Raw genomic sequence first — 25327 nt, 5'->3', positions numbered from 1 at the left:
TGTTGTGCACCATAGTTACATAGTTAGTTGAAGTAGCCTATGCGTGGCTCAGACCGTCCTGTTTCTTTTTTAAATGTCCCTTGCCTGAGAAGGAGCTGTGCAGTCTTCTGACAAGACACAAGAAAATAATTTAGTTTAACATAGTTCAGTTGGTCATAGTTAATTACACTGTACTTTAAAATTACACTGTACTTTAACTTTAAAAACAAAACAAACAAAAAAACCCTGTTTTTAAAGTTACTGCTAGCTTGTTCATGATGCCAGGCTCCCCACGTTTAAAACGCAGTTCCTTCTTCAGGGGTGTGATGCTTATATCAGATAGACACTTCCAAAATGTTTGCTGCTTTGGGGAGTCTGAGATACTCCCAATGTAGCAAGTTTAAGGCTAGAGCTTAAAGGGACAGGGAGCTGAGGCTTAATATAATTTTCACTGAAAAATCCCTCAGGCCAGCCTCGTGTCCCAGTGAACAACATTCTTCCACCCCTTTGCCATCTCAGCCACCACATTATAAAGACTCTTCAAAAAAGGAGTTTCTCCCTGCTTCGTGGGGACCAGACCACAAAAAGACTGCCCCACCTACAAGATCATCTTTGGGTGTGAAGAAGGCACTTCTCTTCAACACCCGCAATGTTCTTGGCACCTCTGACACCGGCCACGTGGTGGCCATATATGGGTCCCATTGCCCCAGTGCCATGGCTACAGACTTAAAAGCTGCCTGCCCAAGACATCAGCACCAGTTTCCACCCCACCACTAGCCATAAAACTTGGCACTGTTGCAAGGGTTTTGGCCATACTGGCTCCATCGACAACGCTGACATTACTAACAGTACCAACTACCTAGGCTCCAATACCATCAGCAGTGTGATAATTTATGCTCTATGGTGATTTGACAATCTTCTCCATGCCAGAATCAGTTCTTTTCGGCTCTGAAATTTCCCTGTAAACTTCTGCACCACGTGATACACCACCAGCACTGTCACAGTTTTCAGTTGTTGAGGAAGATGGAGTTGAGGCTGTGTTCTGTCCACACCACAGCTCCCCCCAACAGATACCACTTCTCATCACCAAGATCTACTTCGCGTGCTCCCTTTCACTGCGTCATAACTCTGTGATAGAGGCACCCATGGGTGCTTCCATCCATGCTGTACCCTAGATGTAACCTACTGATTGACGATGTGCTGACCTATTCTGGGTCCCGTGGGTGCGTGTGGGGTTTGGTACCCAGGACCCGGGGCCGACCACCCCACCGCTATAGCAACCTTATATAGTGTAGCAGCAATAAGTGATTCAGTGTATCTACTTTAAAATCTGGGTTTCCACAGTATTATGAGTACCAGGAACAATAACACTCCGATTGTGAACACCACAACGCCCTGTGCCTGTTCTAAGTCCCAATAATTCTCTATACAGCCCCAGCTAGTGGTATTTACCAATAGTGACTGATTCATTTATTCCTAACTACAACTACTTAACACTTGTCTTAAATATATTTATTTATTTAGCATAGGCTAAACACTAGGTTACATATAGCTGTATATAATTACATGTGACTTACCAATAACATCGAATGCTCCCACATCTTACCAATAACTACGTTACAGCGGCCCTTCAAGTCAGAGTTACGGCTTGGTTGGGACCTTTCATGGTGGTGACGTCTGGGTGATCAGGCCAGGGTCTGCTGTCTGGACTGGAAGTTACTCGCCTCCGCCTAGTGTCCAGGAGCCCACACCCTTGTCCCTGCTAAATCACCTTTTATACTGTTTCTTAATTGGGGGTACAATACCTGGCCAATTAAAGCGTTTGTTACCTAATTTGGGCTTTCTGTCCTCCCGGCCTGTCAGAACATGTTACAAGATTTCCTCTGTCCTTGGTCATTTTCTGAACCTCTCTTCTCCCCCCCCCCACCCCGGGACCCTCTGATGTTGCAAAACCAAGATGTTCTCTTTGCGGGGCTTCCAGCTATTTGCCCCAGCTGTTCTCTTTGGGGACTTACTATCTACTTGTCAGGATGTTCTCTTTGGGGACTCTCCAACTACTTGTCAACTTTCTGATTTCATTCTCCTGGCCTGGCTTCAGGCCACCCCGCTGTTGTATGATAGCGTTCCAGGATGGAGTGTATGGTCATTCTGCCTTACGAGTGAGGCCTGGCCACCAGGTGCTCATGCTCCCACACTGATGTCCATTGGGGTCATACAAAAGACATTTCAGCAGACATGTCAGTCCACAGAGAGAACTATCCAGTCTCCTCCACAGTTGCCTAGAGACCAGCAACACTGTACACAAGAACTGCTCTCAGCGGTCCCAGTGGAACCATCCTTGGAAACCTTACCACCAACCAACTCTTCCCCTCAGATGAGGCAATAATGCCTCCACGCCCAATATCAGCAGATGACTTCTCACAGTTCTAGGATCTGTTCCAAAGTTCACTGCAGAACTCAGTAGTCCTGGAGGAGGTGTCAGAAACACAGCATTATCTTACAGACATCCTTCAAGCTTCTCCCTCTGCTAAGTAGTGCTCCCTTATTACATGTCATTCAAAGGGTCTGACTTTTTATTCACACACTGAATTCCAAATTGGCTGGTGGTAGAGGTGGCCCACCAGCATGGCATGCAACACTTCTTATCCACCCCTATGGACAAAGACAAGCAAAAGGTTAGACCTGTTTTGGTGAAAAGTCTGTGTGTCCTCCACCCAGCAGTTTAGAGTCTCTGCTTTGTAGTTCTGGTGAGGTGTGACCACAGGAACTACACAAAGTTCCTCAATAGTCTCTGAGGGTCAAACCATTGTCCACATAGTCCTACAGGTGTAACTGGATATGGCAGACACCACAGCACCATCTACAGCAACAGTGGTAGTCATGTGTTGAGCTTCTTGGTTCACGTCCGCCACATTTTCATGTGAAATCCAATCCACACCTTCCCACTGACAGGGAAAAATTATTTGTACAGAAAACTAGCAAGGTCCTACATGCTATTATGAAGGAGATCCAGGAAAGAATTAAGCAGTTCTAACAAAGCAAAGAAGGGGCGAGAGCCCATGTAATGCAGCTAAAGAGATCTAAAACTGAAAAGGACACATGTGGCAGGGTTCTTTTGTGTATGAGAGGTACACACATTCACAGAAGGATGGGGGACATAAGTGTCCTCAGAAGAACTCTCCCAAGATCATGAAAACTATATAAGTAGGGAAAAGCGTTTAGATAGACACATTTATTTGGCTTGTATAGGTTCAGAACTGGCTTTGACACTATTATGCTTTACAAACACTGTAACTAAGTCTCTTTACCCGGAGATTACAATTTCTGTAATCTAGCAGTCCATTAAGTATACTTGCAAATATGGTTTGTTTGGTTTTGTTTAATAAAGTACTTCTTTTGTTAAACACTCTGCTATAATCCATGTGTGTGTGTGGAGAGAGAGAGAAAGGTCACAAGCCTGCGTGTTTGGCTTAGCCAACTTGCTGTCAGAGATCATTATTCCTTTGTTTATTCACTTGTTGGCAAAGAAGTTTGGGACACTTAGAAAAGAGATTCCCAAGTGATTTCTTTTCTGGAATTGGAATTTTTGTACGTCTGTGGTTGCTGCTTCCGACTGACTCCAGGGAACCTGGACTTAGGGAGAATTTTCTGTGGGAACATCTGTGGGATGTTCAGGGGCAGGGTTTACCCATTTTATTAGGCTACCTAGCTCCACAGGGGGAGGAGGGCCAGCATGCTTGTGGGAGAGCAGGCAGATCAACTGGTAAAGCCAGCTGGAGGGGGAGATGGAGGATTGGAGTGATGATACAGTGCTGGCTGCTACCACCCTACTATTCACAGATTGACTATATCCTTTCTATAAGTGATGGGCATTCATAATCTCTAACAAGTGGACCTTAGAGGTTATCCTCTCCGACTATATTATCCTGTCCCTTTTCAACCCTGTACCTATCCATCTATTCTGTCCCTTTTCAGGGACCCCTCTTGGGAACAACACCTACATTAAGACAGAACATCTTCCTCATCAGCTGGATGGATCACCTCCTCTGCACTTTCCTGCCAATACATCTCCTCTCCTGCGTTGTGCAGAAGATCCAGATAGACAGGGCCAGAATCATCTTAATAGCCCCTTCTTGGCTGAGACAACCGTTTTCTAACGTGAATGTCAGTTTGCACGCCAATTACTTTTTCCCTTCAGCAGAACATAACTCAAGGCCTGGGCCCAGAATGTTAGCCAGGTTTCCCTAGGCTCTAGTTTAGAAGCCTGGCTCTTCCATGGTTCTCACATTCAGAACTAGTTTGCTCAGAACAGGTGCAACACATTCTCCTTCACAGCAGAAAACCTTCCGTCTGCTGCTCCCATGCTCCTAAATGGACACACTTTGTGATCTGGGGCACATCAAAGCAAGTAGATCTAGCGAAAGCATCACTTCCACTGGTACTGGACTATCTCCTTACTCTCAGGTAGGCCTCTTCCGTCGTTCCATTAGGGTACATCTAGTGACAATCACAGCATCCCATCATAAAGTGGAAATGTCTCCCTCTTCGCCCATACCAGCACAAAACGTTTTCCTGAGGGTCTCCAAATCCTCCTTCCTGATGTGACACCTCCTGTGATCCTTGAATCTCATCCTTCATTCACTCATGGGATAGTCCTTTGAGCTGCTTGCCTCATATTCTTTACTACATCTTTCCCTGAAGGAATGTTTCTCATTGCCATCTCATCTACCTATTGTGTGAGGGGAGGTAGGGGCACATATGACAAACCCCCACCCGCACCACATTATTAAAGACAGAGTTACCCTCTGCACCCACTGAAAATTCTTATCTAAAGTACTGTTCTCATTCTATATCGATGACCCCCTCCATTTCCCAGTATTTTTCACTAAGTCACGCGTTAATTCATTAAAAAGTTCCATACGCTCCCGAGATGTTCGACAGGCATTGCCTTTTTTATATAGATAGAATCAAAACCTTCAGAAAGATGCCATGACTCTTCATGTCTATAGTAGACCGCTCCACAGGTGCAATGATATCTAAACAACAGCGTTCCAAATGAACCATAGACTCCATCTGACTATGTTATAAATTCAAAGGTCTTCATCCCTCTCCAACAAAGGGAGCACATTGTACAAGATCTATTTTTTACCTCAATGCATATCTTCACAGTGGTCGCCTCTCAGATTTGCAGAGCTGCCGCATGGGAATCACATTTACCAAACATTATGCTTTAGCTGTGGCCCAAGAACTGACATAAAAGTGAGCAGAACGATACCATCCATAGCCTTATGACAGATTCTGAAGCCCTTACCATCCTAAAGGGCACTTCTTTCTAGTCACCAAGAGTGGAGCACTCACAGGGACATCTCTGGAAGGAGGAGGGAAGGTTACTCACCTTGTGTGGTATCTTTGTGCTCCACCGTCCGTCACACATGCCCCCCCCGCATCAGCGATATCGGCCTGACGTAGAGAAGGAACAGAACGGTTTGGGCTGTACACACGCTAGTTTAACTGACTGTGGTGTGTGATGTACGCACTGTACATGTGCAGCACATAGTAAATGGTAGGAAACTCTCCAGTCAAAGGTGCTGAGATGGCACCCAGACCAAGAGTGGAGCACCACTCATTTTGGTCAGTCATTTTAAGAACTCCAATTACTGTACCGAGGTGAGTAACCTTCCCTTTGTTAGCTAAGAAAAGAAAATGAAAGTTGAGAGATTAAATCAGTTAAAATACGTGCGCAGGTGAGTTTGTTTGTTTGTACGCTCATCCCTCGTTAAATGAGTACTTTATTTACGAGTACTCGCTTAAACGAGGGATACACATACCTCCCCGAGTTCACTCAACAAGTGAACTTCCCCCGCTAATACGAGACTTACTCCCTCCCGCATCTCAAACCCGCTGCAGCCTGACCCCCCACTGCCAGCCCCGCAGATACCAAATAACCGAAACCTAAACCCCCTGCTGCCCCCCGCACCTGAACCGCTGAAACTTAAACCCCCTGCTGGCCCCACACACTGGAACTGCCAAAATTTAACACCCCGCTGGCCCCACGCACACGGAACTGCTGAAATTTAATCCCCCCCAGCCCTGTGCACCCTAAACCACTGAAATTTAGCCCCCCTGCTACCCCTGTGCACTTGAACCACTGAAACTTAATTCCCTGCCCCCTGCTGGCTCAATGTGCCCCAACTGCTGCAGCCTTAACCCCCCCCCCCGCCCACTGGCCCCACAGACCCAACCTGCAGCAGCCTGAATGCCCCCCACCCGCTCCCCATGCACGAACCCGCCACCATGTTTTAATCCTCCCTCCCACTCATGTCCCCAAACTGCCCCCAGCCTTTAACGCCCCACAACCCCATGCTCCCTTACCTTTCAAAAGCAGCGCCATCTGCTGCCACTTCAAGCACTTAGAACCAATCAGAGACTTTTACAAGTATTTTAGTAGGAATTTAGTGGCCCTCTTGCGACTTTTCACCTACAAGCAAGAGGTTAGGAACAAATTGTGCTCGTATAGTGAGGGATGAGTGTAATTCCAAATGATGGCAGTGATGTAGTAATTTGCCAGATTCACAAAATTCTTCTCAGGGTACCCAGATAGAAAGTGGAACTTACAGCTTCTCGCAGAAAACAATGACAATGTCACTACCCATATGGGCTTTTTCTTTGACAAGTAAGAGTGAAGAACGCATTTTGTGTCTTTGACTTCTGATCATCACACAATGACCATTTGCTTTGAAATTAGCACTTTTCTGTTCAAGTTCATCATTTGCATCTTACAAGGCTTCTCTCATTTGATGGGTTAGTTAGCAAATAAGGGTGTATGCAATGTGAAAGTTTGCTACTGCATTATAACAGGATACAAATAAGTGAAAACAACGCAAATAATATCCCATTTGTTTAACTCCAAATATACTCTTGTACATCTAATAATCATTTTGATCTTTACTGATACATGACTAAATTGGCCATGGCCTCTGGCACAAGATGGCATCTGGTCTGCCAGTGTCACAATATTATTGTTGAATTAGTACTATATTAATGTGCACTTTGGAAGTTTGTATGTGTCAGCAAGGTCTACGTGAGCAAGTTAGTGTACAACATTTTGCAGCATTTTAGAATTCACATTCCTTTAGTGTGCATTGTGTAGACAAACCCAGTAACAGCTAGAGATAATCATAGGAATTGCCAGTATCCTAAATACAAAGGCTAAGAGTTTTCTTCTGAATGTCCCAGAGGTTTGCCTTATGTCTAAATTCCATGTTAATGATTAAATACTACTTCGGGCACTTTATACACTGTTTTCCAGTTTTAGATCCAGAAGTCAACACTGAAAAAGAGCTTTTTAATTCACTTCTCACTGAGGATTACTGTTCCCTCAAACGCTGATTGCTGCTAAATATGATCCTAGCATTAAATTGCAACCACCACATCTCAAATAGATACTACACTTAAACTTCTTCTTCTTATGATTGCAAGTGGAATTTAAGCACTGTAGTCTGATGCTCGGGTTTTAAAGGATAGTATTAAATATGCCAGCATTCCAGAATGCACTCTAAAAGAGGGGAGGTGCTGAAAACTAGGGACTAGATGAAATTTGTTTGAAAGGGAGATGGGAAGGGTTGAAAAAAGTCAGGCGTGGTCTCTTTCCAAAGTCAGTGAGTCACATGGAAAGTAAGCAAAAAGCTTAGAGAGAGCCCTACAAATGTTCTGGAATGGAAAAATCGCAACCCGCAGCCTATTCCTGCACCTCCACCCATAGCCTGTTCCTGCATGCGCCCACTGCCAGTCTATTCTTGTACCCCCTGCCCAGTTCCCTTTATCATCAGCTTGCATTCCCCCTCACATTCAGGCCCCTCACCCTCAGCCTATTCCTGCACCCTCCCTCCCATCCAAACTGTGTGCTGTCCATGTGGATCCTTAGTGCAGTTTGGTCTACTTTGCTTTGAACTAGACTTACAGTAAAAACTGAAAGGGGATGTAAACTTAAAATACTTACAAAACACAGTCCAGTGAGGTGAAGAAGCAGTATTGTTTCTCTCATAGCAGGTGCTGTCTTTGTTCCAGGAGCCTACTTAATAGGGGATAGTAGTCTCTGTTTTGAGTAGGTGTTATTAGTCAACTTCTATAGATTATAAATCTGATGTTTCCATGTGAATAAAATTTAATTTTATGCAGGGCAATACTTAGCTAATTAAAATCTGTGTGCCACCATATATGTTATTTTTAGGGCTGTCAAGCAAGTAAAATATTTAAACATGAAGTTAAACAATAGCAGAATGTGATTTATTTATTTATTTATTTATTTACATTTTCAAAAACATTGATTTCAGTTACAACACAGAATATAAAATGGATTCACAAAGAGTTCCAGTTATGGGCCCCATTGTATTAGGTAGTTTACAAATGGATCAGAAAAGCCTGTCTGTGTCCGTTAACTCCAGTGGATATTCAGTGAGGACCATAGGGAGTTTTCCCTATTATTTTGTGGTGTTTTTGATTCTGTGATTTGATTGTATAAAGTCTAGCCCTTTTTTCTTTTTAGACCTCAGATCAAAATTGGAATCCATGTTTACATGATGAAGCTACCAAGTTGTTCTATAAGGTAAAGTACAGACTGTGATTGCTACCATTGTAGCAAAACATTGTCAAAATAGGAACTAGTTCCTGTGGGTTTATGCTCTTGCTGAGTAAAAAGTATCTATTTGTATGTAATCAAAACTGAAGGGAGAGAGATTACGTGTCTGTGTGCAGAGCATTTGGCTATTTTAATATCCATTAAACATCTAAAATAATGGGAAGAACTGAAAGAGATCACTGTTTTTGATTCCATAAACATTCTGTTTTCTTTTCAGCTTGTACGTCTGGATAACCTTTTTGCTTACTGGAATGTGAAATCTGAGATGCTCTACCATGGAGGCTATGACGAATCTTTAGTAAGTCAAGTGTGATAGTGTACCCAGCATTTCCATGTTTTATGTTGTGTAGTGTTTAGTGTTTTGCCATTTTTAGGTTTGTTGTTGTTAACCATTTTATTGGAAAAATATTGAATTTTAGATTAGCATGCACACACATTTTGTGATAAACTTGTTCTTCTCAGTCTCTTCCAGGCCACTTAACATTACCGGTGCATTCTGTTTGATGAACTGATTATTCGTTATTCACTCATTACATGATTGTTAAAACCTTACGTCTTTAGGTTTTGTAAAGTGAAGGAAGAAAGACTTGTTTTAAAATATATTCTGGTTTCAGATGTACTATTTCTTCTAAGCACAGATAAGAATATATTTTGTTTTATGCCTTGTTGTACAAAAATGTTAAGAGAAAACAAAACCTTCAAATTTGATTTTAAATTTTTTATAAACAGAATAATTTAAAGCGTGGAGTTGCCTTCCAGAATGTGATTCCAGAAGAGTATGATTTTGGTAAGTGTTTTTCTCACTTTCTGTCATTTTAATACTTAACTGACAGACTATTTGACCTTTATTTGAAAGTACTTTACTTCTAAATGAAAGCTTTATTTTTATTTAAGATCTTAAAGAACATAGCACGTATCTCTTCCAAAATTCTGATAAATTCCTTTCAGCAGTAGAACACTGCATTATGTTTGTCTTTACCTTTGCCACAGCCATTATATCATTCAAACTTGTACAGAATGGTTTTTTGCTCAAGAACTAAAGTAGACAGACATTATAAATTTTACATTTAATGCACCTTGTTATTCATGTAGCAGATAATTTTCCTTCCTATCCGCAGTCTTACTAGTTTGTAGTGTATTCAGTTGTTCCTGCACCTTCTCATTTTACAGTTGTTCAGGACTGGTTTGTGAGGCCTGCAACCAGGGATTTTTCTTAGAGTGGTTGCTCATATCCATTCCATTTAGGTGTGCATATGCCACTTGCACAATTGTCAGGTTTTTTTCCCTAGCAGTGTCCTTTTCATAAAGAAAGCATGGTGCTGCAGAGTATCCCTGGTCTCCATTATCCCCTGCCTGGATCCTGGGGGGCTGGTATGGCATCTTCAGTTTAAAGGATGCTTGCTTACGTACCTCAGTCATTCTGGCCTACAGGCAATTTCTCAGATTCATGGTTGGTCCGCGCAATTACTATTTGTGGTATTCCCTTTTGGATGCTCAATGGCACCTTGTGTGTTCACAAAGCATATGGTGGTTGTAGCCACCTTTTTCTGGAAATGCTGAGTTCAAGTGTTCGCATAACTGGACTGGCTCATCAAGGCCAGGTTGTTGGACCAGACAGAGGAGCAGGTAGCCCTTGCTGGAGTCATATTCTCACTTAACATGAGGCCCAGGTTGAAGAATATGACTCCAGCGAGGGCTACATGAGCAGTTTGGCCTTCAACCTGGGCCTCATGTTAAGTGAGGCCGAACTGCTCATGTAGCCCTCTCTGGAGTCATATTCTTCAACCTGGGCCTCATGTTAAGTGAAGCCAAACTACTCTAGTGCCCACACAGAATAGGGTTCCATGGAGCCCTTCTGAGTGTGATGCAGGCAAGAGTATTCTTCCCCAAGCCTCACTTTCAGGCCCTAAAGGACTTAGTTAAGCATCATTGGCTATTTCCCACTACAACAGTCAGGAACCACATGAAGCTTCCGTGGTACGTGGCTTCTTGCAGATATGTAGTGCGGTACATCAGGCTGTGGCTACATTCCCTGCAGCCATGGCTCATGCAGGTGTACAAGTCTACCCAACCCTCCCGCCACCCCCAGCTCCATCAGATGGTGGTTGCAGGAGCTGGTTGTGTGGAGTGCTGTTCACCAAACCACAGCCCCCTGTTCTGTAGGCCACAGATGCCTCACCCTTTCAAATAACCATTGGTTTGAGATTTGGCTCAGTTCAAACTGAGTATATTTAAGTTGCCTGAATGCAGTCCTTGGGTTCTGAAATGCAGCGTTTCAAATGAATGGCATAATGTAACTTTCTGTCTTGTATAAATATTAGACTGCATCAGATAACTCACTTATTTTCACATTTGTTTCTTTTAATTCATACTTTTATTCTAAAATTGTTTTCCAGTATTCCGTCCAATTTCTGCTAAAGCCAAACTCCGTATGAACCCTCGATCTGATTTTGACTTTTCTTCACCAAAAATGGACTTAGATGTAAATTTACAGGATATAGCCATTGAATTCAATAAACCACAGGTAACATTTCTTCTGTGAAATTTAGTTTGAGTCAGTAAAATGTCAGTGGATTTATTAGTCTGGAATGTCTTCTGATGAGTTTTACAAAATTAATAAATAGCACAGAAGCTTTCTGAAAGAGAAATTCTATTAAAAGGAACCTACTAACTTAAGCCTCTTTGAACCTTGTAGTGTGCTTGGCTTTAAACAGTGTTGTTTTGGAGATGTTACTGCCTTTTTGCAAATCATAACATTTTGTCTTTGTATATTTTGCATAGTACTTCAGTGTTATGGAGCTCCTTGAATCTATTGATATGATGACCCGAAATCTGCCGTATAGGAAGCACAGACCTGATGTTATTTTGCACAACAATGCCAAGATATGGTAAAATCTCTGTAAAAGCTTCTAAATGAATTTTTGTAAATTGTTTACTTGAAATAATTTTCTGCTGATAGTTTTCCTCTTTAAAAGAGGATGTGTTGCATAAATTCCTCAAGGACATTTTTACTTTTCTGAGTTTTACTTCATACATATGGTAGATTTGCTTTTCTCCTCCACTTCCTCTCTCTCTCCCACCCTAACTTAGTCTGTGGCATCTTGGAATGTATTGTGATTTTAATAGTGAACCATGCTGCAAGTTTTTTATTTGTTGCCATCACAGCTTCTGTGAAACAGGTCGTACATTGATTCTTGTCCATTTCCATACATTGGGTGCTTACAAGGGAGAAAGTGATCTGAATGTTTATCTTATGATATAATGGAAATTATACACATCCACAAATCAAAATGAATTAGTGCAAGCTGCTTTTCTTCCTATATGTCCAGGCTAACAGTAAACCCTAGGAGACATAACTTATTTTTAGGTAGCTAGGATGTTGTTAAAGAGGATTTTACTGCAGCTGTCTTGTAAGTATACTACCCTGTGTAGATCTACCATGAGTCTCTCTTGCCTGTGAACTTAAGGGTTAGTGTAACTATGCTCTAATTTTTAGTACTTCGTAGTTTTCTTAAAAAGTGATTAATCGAGAGGCAAGGGTATATAGTAAATACCACATATTTACACAAAGCTTGCAACTTCTGTCTTGAACATCACATTTCTAGAAACTTGTGAATCTGGTAGCATTCTGACTTTTGTGCTCTGGTTGTGGATGAAACTCCAGTGTGGTGTTGGAGGTCACTAATTGAAAAATACTGCAGTTAGCTATAAATGGTTAGATCTTTTGCAAGATAAAGTAGTAGATACTTTTTTCAAAAGCTTATCTGTATATTTGCAGAAAACAGTTATACTCCAAATATTAGGGCAAAGCAACCTCTTAACCTTGTAGAAAAAAAATCTGAAACTTTTAAGTGATGCCCCTTCGGTGGACCAAAGGACCCTTTTGTTGGACAAAATGTTACACCATTGTGCAACTTTATTTTGTCTGTTTGGAGATGGTTCAGTGTGTGTAATATGGACATACTTGCTTTTGGCTTTTACTCATATATAACAAACACTTGAATTTATTTTTGCATTAGGTGGAAGTATGTGATTAATGGTATTCTGGAAGTAAATGTGCGTCCCAAGCTTAATATGTGGTCATGGGAACACATTCGACACCATAGAAAACAAGTGAAGAACTACAAAGAAATGTATAAAATAAAGATAACATCAAAGAAACCCAGTGAAGAGATTGTAAAAACATTAGAGGTGAGCAGTTTTCAGTCTGATATTGAGTATCAAAATTTAAATGTCTTGCAACTATCTTAGCTATAAAACGTCAAACATAGGTGGTCAGAAATGTAGTAGTAAAATTCAGAAAATCTTATTAAAGGTCTGATATTGCAGCCCTACTCACAGTAGTACTAATTACATGCAGTAAGATTGACAGAACAAGTTAATAAAGTGAAGAAAATTGTTGTTTACCTTTGTTTCTTGTTTTCAAAAGTGAAATACTTGTATTATGTTGAAAGACCTATGTACTGTATAACAATGTGTAAGACTAACAGAGAGAAAGCCATGCGAGTCTGTATGCTATCAAAACAAAAAAGCAGTCAAGTAGCACTTTTAAGATTAACAAAATAACTATGAAAGCTCACCTAATAAATTATTTTGTTAGTCTTTAAAGTGCTACTTGACTGCTTTTTTGTTTTCAGTGTGTGAGAGTATTATTATTATTAGAGTTTTATTTAAGAGCTGCCATGCTGGGCAGAGCAGTAGTCAGTTTAGTTCAGTGTCCTGTATCCAGAAGGAATCGATACCTGAACACAGGAGGAAGTGTGGTAAGGTGAGCGTTTGATATTTTATTTTTTTTACATTTTTTAGGAATTTGAAAGGACCCTGGATATATTTAACATCACTCTAGCAAGACAACAGGCAGAAGTTGAGGTAAAATTGCTGTTAAGGTCACTGCAAATAAAGCAATATATAAGAATGGATTTTGGGTTGAGAAGATCTAAGCCTGATCTATATTAGGATAAAAAGTTGAATTTAAGAGTCTAAGGTGGAATTTATAAACTATCCATTTACACCCCAGTGTTCAATAAGTCAATTTTAAGGGGCTCTAATATCGACTTTTCTAATGCTAATTTTCCCAGGAGTAACTCAAGAAAGTTGAGTTTACAGTGTTGAATTATACAAGTTCAGACGGCAGCATTATTAAAAACAATTTTATTAGCCTCTGAGCCTGTCCCACAATGCCCTTTCTGGTTTCCTTTCTGGTCATTGCTCCACCTCTACTGGTCTCCAGGTGAGCTGGAAGTAGGTGACAGGAAGCGATGGTCATCAGCCTGGGAATTTTGATTAGATTTCCTTTCCTCTCTGTCCGGCATGGTGAGCTGATGTGTGGATCGCACATCTGCAGCACACATAGCACACCTTGTAGACATCAGTTTTCAGGCTCACAGACGGGCCCCAGCATGGAGCTATAGGGAGAACTTGGACCTCACTGGGGGGGGCTGAAAGAAGTGGGGAGATGCTGTCTTTCCCTAGCTCAAAGACAGCAAAAGGAATGCTGTTTTTTCCGCTAGAGAGATGATTAGTTACCAGGCCTTCTGTATACTTTGAAAAACTGTAGCAAGAATATAAGCCAAAAAATAAATGTCACCTTTGTCATGAATTTACTTGTATTGCTCGGGACAGAGGAGCATGACTTGTATTTATATCCTTTTATTTACTCTCTGATACATTTATAAAATTTAACTGTATTTTTTAAAATCACAGGTAACAAAAGCTGGATTAAAGATTTACAGACCGGGAGTAAAACCAGATGATGAAAATTCTGGCGGTTGGTTCAGTTGGATATGGGGCTGGGCAGGAGAAAGAAATGAGATAAAGCAGGAAATAAAGGGTACAAGTATGTCCATTTTATTTTAGTAATGGTATTAGTTTTGTCTGCCCATAAATGGGACTTGATGGAAAAGCTGGTCTGTACCAAGGAGTCCTGAGTTTTTTGTAATGTGATTCCAATTAGAAGTTGTCTGATAATCTTTATTAGTTTTTCGTATATAGGTAGAGCCTCTCTAGTCCAGCACCCTGGGGACCTGACTTGGTGCCAAATGAGAGAAGTTGCCAGACCACAGGAGGTCAATATTTTCTAGCACATTACCAACACTTCCAGTGCTCACTGGGCTCTCAGAAGACATGTGTGGGTGAATTACACCTAAATAATAACATTGACTGCTGAGAGCCAAGACTGGTGGTTGTAAACAACTTTATGGGACCGCAGGAAACTTGGCCACACCCATGATAAGTGGTCATGTGGCTAAAGCATGCTGGATTATGAATGTTGCCAGACAAGAGAGTTCCGAATTAGAGAGGTTCAAGCTGTACCATTATTCTCAAGGATGTTGTCATACACTGAGAAGCCTCTAGGTTTCTAATTATACTATTTTAATTCTTTTTTCCCCGTGGTTATTTTCCTCCTCCTCTTTTCCGTTGTTTGGAATTTGCACTGGCCTGCTCTACTAACAATGGAGCATTGGAGAGATGACTCAGACAAAAACCATTGGTTACTACAAAGTAACTTAATGTTTTTACACCCTAATTTCCTTTGTAATCTAGTCATATTACATATTATACATAGTATATATATTTATAATTTATACTTTAATAATAATAAATAAAAATAATAGTTATAATTTATACTTTATAAATTTATATTTATATTTTTTTTTTTTACAGTGGAGTTCACTTAGTTGGTTATCTGGTAGATAACCAGCAAAAGCTTTGGGAATGAGGAAGCTAAGCCAAAAAAGGTTGAGTTTTATGAGAAGAAATAGGAAGTGGATCTGCCTGCACTCAAAATAGAACTACTAAAAATTAAATCATAATTGCAGAAACTTTTTTAACTAAAGTTTTTGAAAGCTCTGAACTCTGACCTTACTATTTGGCATGCTTTTGCTAGTGTGAGTGAGGAAACCCACAACCATCATAAGTCTAGATGAAGTGAAGGAAGGCCCTCACAAATGGAATAAATTTTAGTTGTATAATAATAGTTTGTAGTCATTTGAACTGATGTGTTTAAACTGTGGAGGGGGAGTAAGGTTATAGGGGAAAAATTACGCAAGTTACAAAATGCTTCTTAAAACTTAATAATGTTGGCTGCATTTATTACTTGTCTCTAACACCTGCTAAATAAAAATATTAAAATTATTATTAGTAAAATTATTACTTAAGCAAAGATTTAATGACTTGCAATGTTGGGTTCATAATATATCATTTAAACCAGTGTTTCTGAAACTTTGAGACCATGGAACACCAAACTATTATAATTTCTATGCTGAACATGGATGAAAATTTTCTTTAAAAAAATTGTCAGATAAAAAAACCCCCAAAACAAACAGCAACATACACAGCAAAAACAAAATGAAGCAATTTAAACAGGTGTCATAGCAATGAAGGAGGAACATTGTATCTGGTTTTAGTAACAGAAAATGTATACCATCCCTGTATGATATTGAAAAAAATCAGATGCTCACGGCACACCTGCGAGTTGTTCATTGAATACCAGTGTTCCGCAGAACATAGTTTAAGAAACACTGATTTAAACAGTTTCAAAAAGTTTGTAAAAGAAAAAGAAAATTAAAATGGTCTTCATTTGAAGGAGACAAGAAAAGACCTGCTCGCAATAGTTGTTCTTTGCTGCTCATGTCTTCCCTTGCAGCTGTACAACATCTCCAAAGTTAGTTGTGCCAGGCCTTCTAGTATTGAAGTGGCTGAAATGCATTCATGAGATGACTAAGCAGAAAGATGAAGCTTTTTTTTTTAAGTGGCAAATCAGCATTTCTAATAACCTTTTGTTAAGTTATGTATTTACGGATGATTGATCTTTGATAGGTTGAGGGCTACTTATAATATTCAATACTAAGATTTCTTTGGGAGTTACTTGAAGTAAGGGGAATGATAAAACTTGCAATAAAGCATAGAATTTTAAATATGAAATGTGATTGTTTTTGGAGAGTGGCTCTAAGTGCAGTAGCAGGGCAGGGGGAGGGCTTCTGTGATCAGTGCATTTCATTTAATTTTGATTACACACATTGAGTTTTCAGAGTCTGTTGCTTCCCTTCTGAACACACACAAGGCCATGTTAAGACGACAGTGCTAAGGTTTCAAAGCCAAGCATTCAGAAGTTAGGAAATTCCAGTATTAATGTTGCCTGTGGAATCCTTAATTTCCACTCCCACATCTTGTGCATAGATATTATGTGACAGTCTTTAATTACTTGATCACGTGCTGTTTTGTGCAAAAGATCCCTGCCTCATTCAGTGCACAAAATGCGTCTATTCCAAGAATGAATCACTATTGATGGCTGGTCATTTCTTTTGCTTTGAAGCTGTCATGATGTCTGGGATTTCTTAACCCTCTGCTCCATGGATAATGCCTAAGGCAGGTTTTCTTGTTATTGTGGAAGGAGTTTTTATAAGCACCATGTATATTGTAACTACCACCTTGATTACCAGCATCATATACTTTTCAACACTCTGTGAATTTCTAATCATCTTTGGGACCTCCTCACAAGAAAACTGCCAGCTAACTAATCAAGACACTGATCTTTGTCTCCTTAATGACCAAGAAGGAAGTTATCTCCCTACAGCAGGAATCATCACAGAATGTTTCTTTTGAAGCATGAGTTGAAGTAGACAGAGCAACTGATGCCTGCATGCACCTCCTCTTCATTCCTAAATAAAGTAGAGGTCCTATATGCAGCAACATCTATTTTTGATGAATATATGGTTTTTCATGAGTTAATGAAAAGGTTATCCTTGGCACTCAAGAGCCTGCTGTACTAATACTACTAATCTATACTAATATAGATTACTGGACAGACCACATATTTTTATACAGGTTGCACCTCCGTGTTCTGGCACCCTTGGGACCTGAGTGTTCCCAGACCAGGAATTTTGCCAGACCAGGGGAGGTCAGTGCTCCCCTGCTGTCCACTGGCCCTGCTCCAGTGTTCCACTTGGGATGTCGGCCAGCTCCTTGGCCTCAGCTGTGACTCCAGCTCTTTGGCTATGGCTGCAGCTCCCTCTCCCCCACCAGTGCTCCCTGGCCATGGTGGCTTGGCCCCAGCACACCAGCAGTTGCTATTCCTTGGCCATGTCTGCAGCTCCTGTTTCTGGGCTGTGCCAGTGGCCTGCCTCTTGCTCCCTGGCTGGGCCAACATTCTGGCCCCAGCTCCCTGGAGGCTTTCTGGCAGCTGCCGTGTTTCCCGGCCTCTGCAGCCTGCTCCTGCTGGCTTTCTGGCACCTGCCAGCTTCCTGCCTCAGCTGTCCATCCACAGCCAGGGCTTCCAGCTGCAGAGTGCACAGCTGGCACCGTCTCCCAGCCACCAGGCCTCTGTAGTCTGGTGGGATTTCAGAAGTTGAACCTGTGTCAGAACACCTCTCTCTCCTCGTGAATGAAGGTCTGTTAGACCCTTCTAAAGTATTGTCATTGGCACCCAGTTTAAAGTACGTGGTGTGACAAAGCCACAAACGTGTCCTCCTTGGATCTTGCACTTTGTGGCAGTTTAGGTGCAACCTGAGAGGCTTGCTGTGTCCCTTCTCTGCCTCCTGTTCTCGCTGGAGCATGGGTTACGATGCCATAGAGCCATTCTCATCATTGGCATAGTCCATGTCACAGTCATTAGTGGAGGAGGCCTCTTAGGTGTGCCTGGTTTTCCCCTACCCACTACGGCTGCCCTTGGGTGAAGGGTACTCTGGGGGGAATCCAGACCCCTAACAAATATACTTGATTCTGGCCCAGGGACCCTATATAGCTGCAGCATCCTTAGTACCCCCTGATGCAGCAGCTGCCTCTCTGGGCCACTCCCACCTGATGCTTATCTGGTGCCTTCCTCAGGTGGTTGCAGCAGCTCTCTCTTCCTAGGAGTTCTCCTTTCACACTCCTTGCTTCTATCTTGTTGCTCCCCTATTTTCTCCTCTCCCCCCGCCGCTTATCTGAGGAAACCCTTTTAAAGGCTTCCACAAGCACTAATTGGCTACAGGTGTTGAAGTTGCAGCAGGTGCTGATTTAGCTTGCTGATCCTGGATAAGCCTCAGTCTCTGCGAAACATGAACACATAGACCCAACTGCCCACGCATTTACTGTCCAGGAGGCTACTGTAGCCTGCTGGGGACTATGATCTATCACAGAGGGTTGACATTGTGTTTCATCCATGGGCTTTGAGCAGTTTACACTTACCTGGTATCGGGGGTCATTAAGTAATCGCTGCAAATAAGAGATCTGTCCAAAGCCACCTGAAGATGTGACTCCTTAAGACAAAGAGCTAAAAAGATGCGGCTTCTTTGCCCACAAATATTGTTCTGACTCTAGCCTGGAGATGAGGATTTGTCATTATCAAATGATAATGCTCATGTATAACCCCATAATTTGTGATTCAGTGCAAACGTTAATTGTTAAATTGCCAAAAGATTCTGGAGAAGAGTTCAAAGGCAATCTCAGTCAAAAGTCAACTGGTGCAAAGGACGTCATTGCATACTGCTGGATACAACTGGTGCAAAGGACGTCATTGCATACTGCTGGATACAACCGGTGCAGCATCTGAATGTATGGCAGTATTGATAAGTGTGCTGATCTTTGTGGCTCTCACCCTGTGGTTTTCGGTAACTGTATGTACTTCTCCAAGGGAAACATGCCCTTTTTGAGGATTGTAATTTATTCCATGATAAAATGGATGACACTATCTTAAAAGATTGCAGGGCAAATTTTACTTGGTTCCCAAATGCAACCACATTAGATTTCAGGTGTACCAAAGGGAGCCAGTGTGCCATCAATATGGACCCAGAACCTTCCAGAAGTTCTTCAAAAGAATGTCCTCATAACTGCTGTGATTCCATTGCAAAAGCTTCACTTCTGTTCCAGGCAATAAATTTGACTCTGTGCTTGGGAATATGTTAGTGATTACTTTGAATCTTCCTCTTCTGTTTGGGAACTGCCTGGTTCCAAACATCCTGAACTACTTATTGAATTTTAAAATGTTCAGGTGTGTCACTGAGCTTTGCACGAGTACATCTAGCAGCTCCACCATCCTCCAGTTCATGGTTCCTCAGTCTTCTCACATCATAATGAAAAGATTCCTACAGTGTTTAACTAGAGCGTTTCCGCCAAATAGTCTTCTCTTGGGATTTGAACCAAGTTTTCTTAGGACTTGAGGGTCCTTCATTTGAGCCCAGGCCACATTGTCTGCTTACAGTTTCTGTGCCACGTAGGCGAAGCTTTTCCTGGAGAACATTTTTTCTGGCTAAACCTATTGCCCAGAAATTCCTGTTCCCTCACTTGAATCAGTTTTCCTTGCCCTACCACATACTCTGTTCCATACATTTTGTAAGTCATTGACTCGGTCAGCTGCATCTCAGGCTTTTTCTTTTAGTCAGCCTCAATCCCTGGTTCCCTCCAAGCGCACCTCCTGAGTCCTTCAGAAATGGAACTGTTTTGTTGCATCTAAAGTTCCGACAGATGCCAAAGATACTGTATATCTGAGCTCACAGTTCTTCTCTCCCAGTCAACTGTATCCTAGTTCTGTATCCCCTGATTCTTGGAAGTTCTGGATTGCATTTAAACTCTAAAGCACGTAAGTAATACTCATCGCTTAGTAAAGAACATTGTTGGATCATGCTAAACTTTGATATACAAGTAACTGGTGGAGAACTATAACAATTTATTAATATTTAAGAAATCGTCCAGATGTTCAAATTTTTGGAGGCCCATTACATATTTTCTGTAGTGAGAAGGCAGTGACTGAAGAATGTTTCCTATTTTGTAAAATCTAAACCAGTTATTTTTGGATTAATTACGACATGAAAGTTTAGCTTCTAAATTATTCTCCATTGCTAATTATTTTCTGTCCTATCACTTCATCCAACCCCATATTGTGCATTTGCATTGGAAAATGATATTCAGATCTGAATGTGGAACCTTAACTGTGAAGCCATTATGCTGCCTCTGTGATTAAATCTTCCATTTTCATAGTGATCAGTACTTTTTCTGACTTGAGGGTGGCTGTCCATGCAATGTCAGATAGTAGTTAAGTGCTGCATGATAGACAGGTGTTGCCATTATGGTTTTGTCCCCTTTATGAGAATAGGTTGGAATTAGTTCTGAATCCACAATCATTCTTTACAAATATATTAAAAATACTGATTATACAAACTTGCATTGATTAGCACTTTATTTCTCTGGGCTACTTGTCAGAGGGAGGTCTATGAAGGTTTACAGAATCTGATCTCTAGGGAAAGTATTCTTGAGAAATTTAGAATAATTGTTCACTGGCACTATCCTGTCTGGATTGCCACCTGGCTCACTAAGAATCATAACTATAAGAAATGGGGTTTTTAATAAAACATTTTGCTATATATTTTCATGGCTAAAGGTATTACAGAAAGAACAGTTATTTTTAATCCGTTTGTTTTTAAGCTCAAAAACTAAGTAATCTGCTGAATGGGAAGTGATGTTTAATTAACTTCTGTTGGTTGAAGGTATCTGCATATATCTTTGCATGTCAAGGGTAGAATAGCTGAAAGTGACTTGTTCAGAAGAAATTATGAAAGGTCATTATTATAGGTTGTTGTAGTTGGATGTATATAATGTTGTACAAAGACAGCTAAACTTGTTCTTTTGGTAAATGTATACTGCAAACATAATAATTGTTTTGTAATGTGGCAGGTCTTGAAGAATTGATGACACTTGAAGAAAAGGCTAAGCTCTATGCGGCAATCGGGTATAGTGAAGCAGCTGTTGATCCAACATTGCCAAAAACAGTTAAGTAAAATTTGGCTACCCTGTCTGATCAGCAAAAGTTCTTATATCTGCAATGTATAGATATAGTAAGCAATTTTATACTGGAAACAACACACGCAATTTGCAATAATTTATGTATTACTTTGTTCTCAAATATCTGTTCATATTTCTCTTCCTCTTTTTTGCTTGTTTGAACTACTGTGTTTTTTTTGTTAAGTTACAATCTGTGGTGATTTGCTCAAAAAGTTTATTCTTTAACTGGATATTAACAAGTGGCATATAAACACTGGGATCTTGAGAATGATGCTTTATAGGGAATTTGTATCTTTATACTCACGTTTTTCTTGATCCTGGAACTCCTCATCAAGTTTTAACATTTTTGAAGTGTCAAGCGAGAATAAAATGAATATTTGTATGCCGTACACACTTCACTATGTGGCACCCATGGGGAATGGGAGTTGCCAGATAATCAAATGTGCCAGTTATTGGAGCTGGGTCCCTGGCCTCAGTAGAGGCCGGTTAATAGTGTGCTGGTTATCCAAGTGCCAGATAACAGTGATTTTACTGTATTTAAGAAATTAAATACTTTATCCACTCTTTTGAAAAAAGAGCTTGCATATTTGTGTTCATTTAAAATTTAGAAATTATTCAAAATAGGTAGTGCTAATCACACAGCATTTGTTCATGCTTTTACTAGTTTGGGAAAGTCTTAATTTTACTTTTTGAGTGCCTCTGTATATTCACATTTGTAAAAATATGGTGACCCTGATGTTCGGCTGCAGGAACTGCTTTAAAAAAAACAGCATCTGTTAAATGACAGGAGAGAGCTTGTGTGAACTTTAATATAATTACTTTACTTTAAGGAGATACCCATTCCCTCCATCCTCTAGCTCATATTCTTTTTCCATCAGTGCAGAGAATGACCACACCTTGATAGTCTTTAGGCTAGGTTTTTGCAGAACTTCTCTTATTTTTTAGTAATGAGTTTGTGTGCAGTAGTGTACAATAATTTAGCATATATCACTCGACTTTATCCCTTCCTAGGAATGTTGGGCACACTAAAGGAGTACTGACCCATGCCTTTCCTGGCTTCAGAGAGCGAGTCATGAACATCTGGAGTCACTTCTGAACAAAATAGTCAATGCCTCATTCAGAGAACGAGGCTTTTCCTCTTCCTTCAAATATACAGTAGGCTGCCCAACACTGAAAAAAACCTTTCCCTTGTAACTTCAGTTCTAAAATTTATCACTCACTGTCAATCTACCCATTCCTAAGCATGTTTATGCAGAATCTAGCAAAAAGGCAACCACATCTACAAGCTACTGTTGCTGAAGCTAACATTCTTGACCTGATCCAATCTGGATTCAGGCTACTTCAGAATGGCAATTGCTTTAGTGATGCTGATGCGATGACTTATGCTGACAACGAATAAAGGATAGACATCTTTTCCCATCCTTCTAGATGTCTCTGAAGCATATGAAGTAGCAGAAAAGTCTGAAAGAAAGGCCTTGAGAAAATTGGATATTTTTGTTAATTTTTGTCATGGGTAATGTGCAGTATTTTGCAGACTGTGCATGGCCACTAAGGCTGTGTCTACATGGGCACAAATCTTCAAAAATTACCAATGAGGCGCTGAATTGAATATTCAAAAGCGCGCGGCTCGGCGTGCTCTCCTTTTAGAAAGGACCCCGCACCTTTCGAAATCCCCTTATCCCGATCATTGATTGGGATAAGGGGATTTCGAAAGGTGAGGGTCCTTTCGAAAAGGACCCCTGTGTAGCCGTGCCGAGCCGTGCACTTTTGAAAGCGGTGCTATCGAAGCATTGTGGCCAGAAGCATCTTAATGCTAATGAGGTGCTGACTATTCAATTCAGCGCCTCATTAGCAATCTTCAAAATATGGCTATTTCGAAGATTTGTGCCCGTGTAGACACAGCCTAAATGTCTTCCTCCCATCTGCTGAGCTGCTGCAGTTTTTCTTACAGCAGGGAGGCAGAAACAGGCATATGTGCATGCTGGTTTTATGCTTGCTCTGCGCACGCTTAGGGTATGTCTACACTTACAGAAGATAGACAGGCTGGCAGACAATGTTCTGGGGTTCGATTTAGTGTGCCTAGCGTGGCCGTGCTAAATCAAACTGTAGGCAACGCCATTGAACCCCAGGACATCGCCTGCCAGCCTGTCTATCTTCTGTAAGTGTAGATGTACCCTAAGTGTGTGCACTTGCCTGCTTCTTCCTTGCTGTTGGTCATATTCCACATGGTGGCAGCACAAGCTACTGTACCTCAAATAAAAACAGACATTGAGTTTCTCTTTGAACTGCTGCTCTGACATGAGTCACAAGACTGCTGTGTGAGAATACCCAGTTCTGCCTCTCAGCTGTTGGTAAAGTCCATGGTATTGGGCAGCTTTGTGATTTTTTTTTTCATGTGGTCCACAAATTTGAAGACCTAGCTTCAGTTATGTATTTTTCATCACCTCTTGGATGTAATATAGTAAAGCAGTATACGTGGGCGTGAAGCTTTCAGCACTTGAAGACCAGCTAGTACAAAATCCTGCACCACCTCTCTTCAGAGCACAAACTACTGTGAACCCATCATACTCATTTTCTGCTCTCTGCCCTGGCTTCCTATAGGGTTTTGAATCAAGCTGAGTTCTTCTTAGATACAATGAACTTCTCAACAGTTAAAGTTCAGCTATGTGGGAGACAGGACATCTGCTGGGGGTAGCTTGAAGTTGTGGAATTAACCTCACCCAAGAACTAAAGACCATTCAAACTTCACTACTTTCTGTTCCAATGGCAAGGCACATCTTTGCCTTTGATTTCTCTAATATAAACATATAGCGAGTGATACATTTAAAAAAATTCACCAGACCTAGATATTCCACTGCACCCCACACCCCACTGCTGGGGGAAAAGGTAAGAGAGCAAATGTGATAAATACATAGTTACATAGTGTAACATGCTCCTGGAAGGTGTTCGTATGCTATGGTGATGAGTCACATGTAAAAACCTATATACAGTCAAACCTGGAGATACCCCTGACTTGATCTCAAAGATCCCAGTGATCTGCCTTAGGAATATCTACTGAAGTCTGAGGATGACATGGGTGTCTAATCAGAGAAACTGTTAGAGTCCACTCCAGAAGAACATACAGATGGCATTTCACCAGATGATCAGATTAGTGTTTCAGCTGTACACCTTTCTGATGAACAATAACTGTTTTTGAGGAATTGTTGAGGAGAATGGCGAACACTGTGCCATGACAAATAGGCTGCAGTTCTGGAGAGATCAGGCCCCCTGTTGGATGTGTTACAAATACAGACCACGCATAAACTGCTTCTCAGCTCCAGGTTTCTTAACCTAACGTGGGGTATCTACCATATTCCAGTGTCATCCTCACCCGTATCCAAGAGAGACATGATGATGTCCTTTGGCAAATTCCATGGTGAGGGTGCATGATAGGAAAGAGTTAGAGGCAACAAGAAAAGATTTCTCAATTCTTCCCTTTCTGACATTGAGGGACCTAAGCTTTTTGTAGAGAGCCTATTTGTTTGACTTAAATCTTTGAGCGGCCAGCTCTCAAGTAGTTGTGTTCCACTGTAATCATCCTTGTGGGAAATGATGATGCCTTGCCTAAGGAAAACAGGGAAGCAGCTTGGGCTGTACTCTGGCAGTATCATATGCATACTAGACACTCCCCAAGAGCGGCATATGGTGCCTTAGACTTTAGTGCCTGAGCAGTATCTAAAGGAGTAGTTCTAGAAAGGTACTCCAGACTGAAATCCTGTGAATGTCCTATTGAAAGAAATTGATTGTTTTGTCAAGAAAGGAGCCATAAAGGAAGTTGCACAGGAATCCCAAGGTAAATGACTTGACTTCTTCTATTTCCTGATCTTTAGGACTCATCCTGCACTTAGAAAGAAATGTCAACAGGTACATAAGAATGCTCAAGTTCAGGATGCTCACTTTAGGGGAGAGTTATCC

The 25327-nt window shown here is 41.1% G+C and overlaps 1 protein-coding gene across 4 annotated transcripts in view; it reads left to right on the top strand.

Annotated features, from left to right (window-relative positions):
- The window catches only part of VPS13A (vacuolar protein sorting 13 homolog A), a 218539-nt gene that overhangs the window by 15257 nt on the left and 177955 nt on the right, over nt 1-25327 (top strand). For 3 of the 4 annotated variants that reach the window (XM_074994741.1, XM_074994739.1, XM_074994742.1), the window contains exons 8-16: nt 8525-8584; nt 8835-8915; nt 9347-9404; nt 11014-11141; nt 11399-11505; nt 12637-12808; nt 13424-13486; nt 14321-14453; nt 21266-21360. In XM_074994741.1, coding sequence (XP_074850842.1) covers nt 8525-8584; nt 8835-8915; nt 9347-9404; nt 11014-11141; nt 11399-11505; nt 12637-12808; nt 13424-13486; nt 14321-14453; nt 21266-21360 — 897 coding nt within the window. The remainder of the gene's footprint in view (nt 1-8524; nt 8585-8834; nt 8916-9346; nt 9405-11013; nt 11142-11398; nt 11506-12636; nt 12809-13423; nt 13487-14320; nt 14454-21265; nt 21361-25327) is intronic. The other variant, XM_074994740.1, reaches the window with a different exon arrangement.

The sequence above is a fragment of the Carettochelys insculpta genome, chromosome 5 (genome assembly GCF_033958435.1).
Source record: "Carettochelys insculpta isolate YL-2023 chromosome 5, ASM3395843v1, whole genome shotgun sequence".
NCBI classification, from domain to species: domain Eukaryota; kingdom Metazoa; phylum Chordata; order Testudines; family Carettochelyidae; genus Carettochelys; species Carettochelys insculpta.
Note: the sequence above shows the minus strand (reverse complement) of the source record. Positions and strands in the feature narration are given on the sequence as shown.